Here is a 2,885-nt window from a genome sequence, read left to right as displayed (position 1 = left end):
GTGTGTGTGTGTGTGTGTGTGTGTGTGTGTGTGTGTGTGTGTGTGTGTGTGTGTGTGTGTGTGTGTGTGTGTGTGTGTGTGTGTGTGTCCCTGCCTGTGGGTACTGGGCTCCGTGCTTCTCTCGGACTCCGTTGCGGCTCAGTGTGTAGTTGTAGAAGCGGCTGTTCTTCACCAGGCCGAGCCACTCCCTCCACCCGGGGGGGACGTACGTGCCGTTGTACTCGTTCAGGTACTTCCCAAAGAAGGCTGGATCACGGATACACACACACACACACACACACACACACACACACACACACACACACACACACACACACACACACAAAGAAAGGTAAATAGTTAGAATACAGACAAGTCAGAAAGTTTCAGTTACGGAAATGTGTGTGTGTTTGTTTTTGAAAGTGGGATACAAACATCATGCTATGGGTTTGTAGTCCTCATAAGTTCAGAAAATCATGTATGTTTGGTGTGTGTGTGTGTGTGTGTGTGTGTGTGTGTGTGTGTGTGTGTGTGTGTGTGTGTGTGTACCTGTCCTGTATCCAGTGTTGTTCAGGTACACTCCGAAGGACCGCGGCTCATGCTGCCGTTGCCATGACATCGAGGAACAGTTCTCGTTGTTGGTGTAGGTGTTGTGGTTGTGAACGTACCTGAGGGGCAGAAAGAGTGGGTTTTATTTATATATTTATATTTAGTGTGGTTCAATTAAACCAATCGAATTATATATATTAAACATGATAAACTTGACTTACTTCCCAGTGAGCATGCTGGAGCGTGACGGACAGCACATGGGCGTGGTCACGAAGGCGTTGGAAAAGGAAGTCCCGCCCTCCTCCATGATGCGGCGAGTTTTATTCATCGCCTGCATCGAACCTGCCGAGAGAGAAAGAAATATCCGGTTAGTACATTATACACTCTGTACAACATTGATTGGTAATACTGTATGTATAAGGGGAATTATTTCTCACACAAAAACAAGTGATAAAACAATAGCAGTTCTGGAAACGTTTAAAAAAGACACAAATTGCCAAAATGATCAGATATTCCTAAATGATTTCTGAACAATAAAATATAAATCTTATTAGCTTTTCCTAGTAGCTCAATAATTGTGATTTAAAAGTCTGATTAATTTTTTCTTATGATACAGTAATGTCATATGATCTAGCTACTGAAAGGTTTTTGCTTTTGCTCCACCTCCAGGTTCCAAATTGTTACCTAAAAGAATACGTTGATTTTAGTCTTTTTACATCATTATGGTCATCACACGGTGACAAAAGATCAGTTATGGTATAAATAAAGCTAATCTGTTCTGTGGTGTTGTTTTCTGATGGTTAATGAGTTTCAACACTTCTAGCGTCAGTGTTATTAACAGTGAAGTGTAGGAGTATTATAAAAGTGTGTATTAGTGAAGTATTAATATATTAAAACAGTAGTATGTGTGTTTACTCACCCAGCTCCTGGTCCTGGTCGTCGGTCAGGATCAGGATGATGTTGGGCCGGATGTTGCGGCGGTCTCTCTGGAGGCGGGGCTTCTGACGCTGGCCAGCCGGGAAGTGGGCGTGGCCGAGCGTCACCGTGACGAACAGGAAGAGGAGGAGTCGGCCCGCCATGGCCTTCGACCCCTGACCTCCAGACACAATCAACCAATCAGCTGCTTCCCCCCTGGAGGCTCAACGTCTGCAAAACAAAAACAACAGACAGTTTTAAAAAGTCAGACAGAGGACAAAAAGACGATGGCATTGGTCAATTTTTCAGGCTTTGACCACCAGGAAAATTATAAAAATGTATTATTATTATTATTTTTATTATTATTAAAGACAATCTACCAGTTTTACCTGTATCGCTTGTACCTTGGACAATAAAAAAAGCACTTGAGAGTTTAATTTACGCAGCTGCACCTCCAATGGTCTTGCTTATTAGAAGTAAATATCACACTATCATAATAGCACTCTTCTTGCTGTTCTGCGTTTGAATCCTCATGGTTCATTGTTCTTATTTGTAAGTTGCTTTAGACAAAAGTGCCAGATAAATGTAATGTAACTTATCAGGGCCGCCCCTCCCTACAGGCCGATCACGCAGACTGTGTGGGGCCTCACCTCGCGGAGGGGGCCTCACCTCGCGGAGGGGGCCTCACCTCACGGAGGGAGCCTCAATGTGGCGCACCGACAGTGTAAGCGTGCCACAGTTTCACTGCAGCGAGGCTCCACTAGCAACCCCCCCCAGTCCCCCCGTCGACGCTCACGACACAGAGGGCCTCATCATATAACTTTGCGTGGGGACAATCTGTTTTTGTTTGTCTTTGGTTTTATTACTGAACATTTTCTTCTCAATCTTAAGGCTAAAATACAATTTTCCTAAAAACATACATTGGTATTTGTTTCCCCAAATGTCATGTCAAGATTTCTTAAGATTACATTATACTTTCTTCATCGTCTCTCGAACATTTTAGAGGTTTTTCTTATTGTATTTGCTATCCCAACCATTTTCTTAATTGTGAAAATGTATATTTTTTAATTCGTGAATTATCTCTGCTTCTGTCTATGCATTATCTGAATATGTTTATACATTTTTTTTGTTCGCAGCTCTCTCGTGGAATAAGCTTCCTGATCTCGATGAGACCACATGTTTTAATCATTAACTGTCTCTTTTGGTTCATAAAAATGCCTTCTCTGCTCCAGAGCTTCTCAATGCCTCGTCTTTTCTGCTGCTGCAACGCAAACGTTTCCCAAATTGGGATCAATAAAGTGCATCTTATCTTATCTTTTCTTACAAAGCTAATTTTCTTTTTCAATTGAGTTGTAATTAACGTTATTTTTAGTAAACTGATTTGTTAGAAATTGTGAGCGGCAGCGGCCCAGATATCTCTCTTTTCAGGCCTCGTGTCGAGC

The 2,885-nt window shown here is 42.5% G+C and overlaps 1 protein-coding gene across 1 annotated transcript; it reads right to left on the bottom strand.

The window, feature by feature from the left end:
- Positions 1-94: 94 nt before the first annotated feature.
- Positions 95-1,675, bottom strand: LOC104953482 (extracellular sulfatase Sulf-2-like; the record flags this gene model as incomplete). Its single annotated transcript, XM_010780431.1, has 4 exons — positions 1,448-1,675; positions 750-870; positions 529-647; positions 95-246 (listed from the first exon to the last, which is right to left on the bottom strand). Coding segments are annotated over exons 1-4 (552 nt in total), but the record flags the coding sequence as incomplete, so codon positions are not given.
- Positions 1,676-2,885: the final 1,210 nt, after the last annotated feature.

This window comes from Notothenia coriiceps, unplaced genomic scaffold (genome assembly GCF_000735185.1).
Source record: "Notothenia coriiceps isolate Sejong01 unplaced genomic scaffold, NC01 NC01_scaffold00021818, whole genome shotgun sequence".
Classification (NCBI taxonomy): Eukaryota; Metazoa; Chordata; class Actinopteri; order Perciformes; family Nototheniidae; genus Notothenia; species Notothenia coriiceps.
Note: the sequence above shows the minus strand (reverse complement) of the source record. Positions and strands in the feature narration are given on the sequence as shown.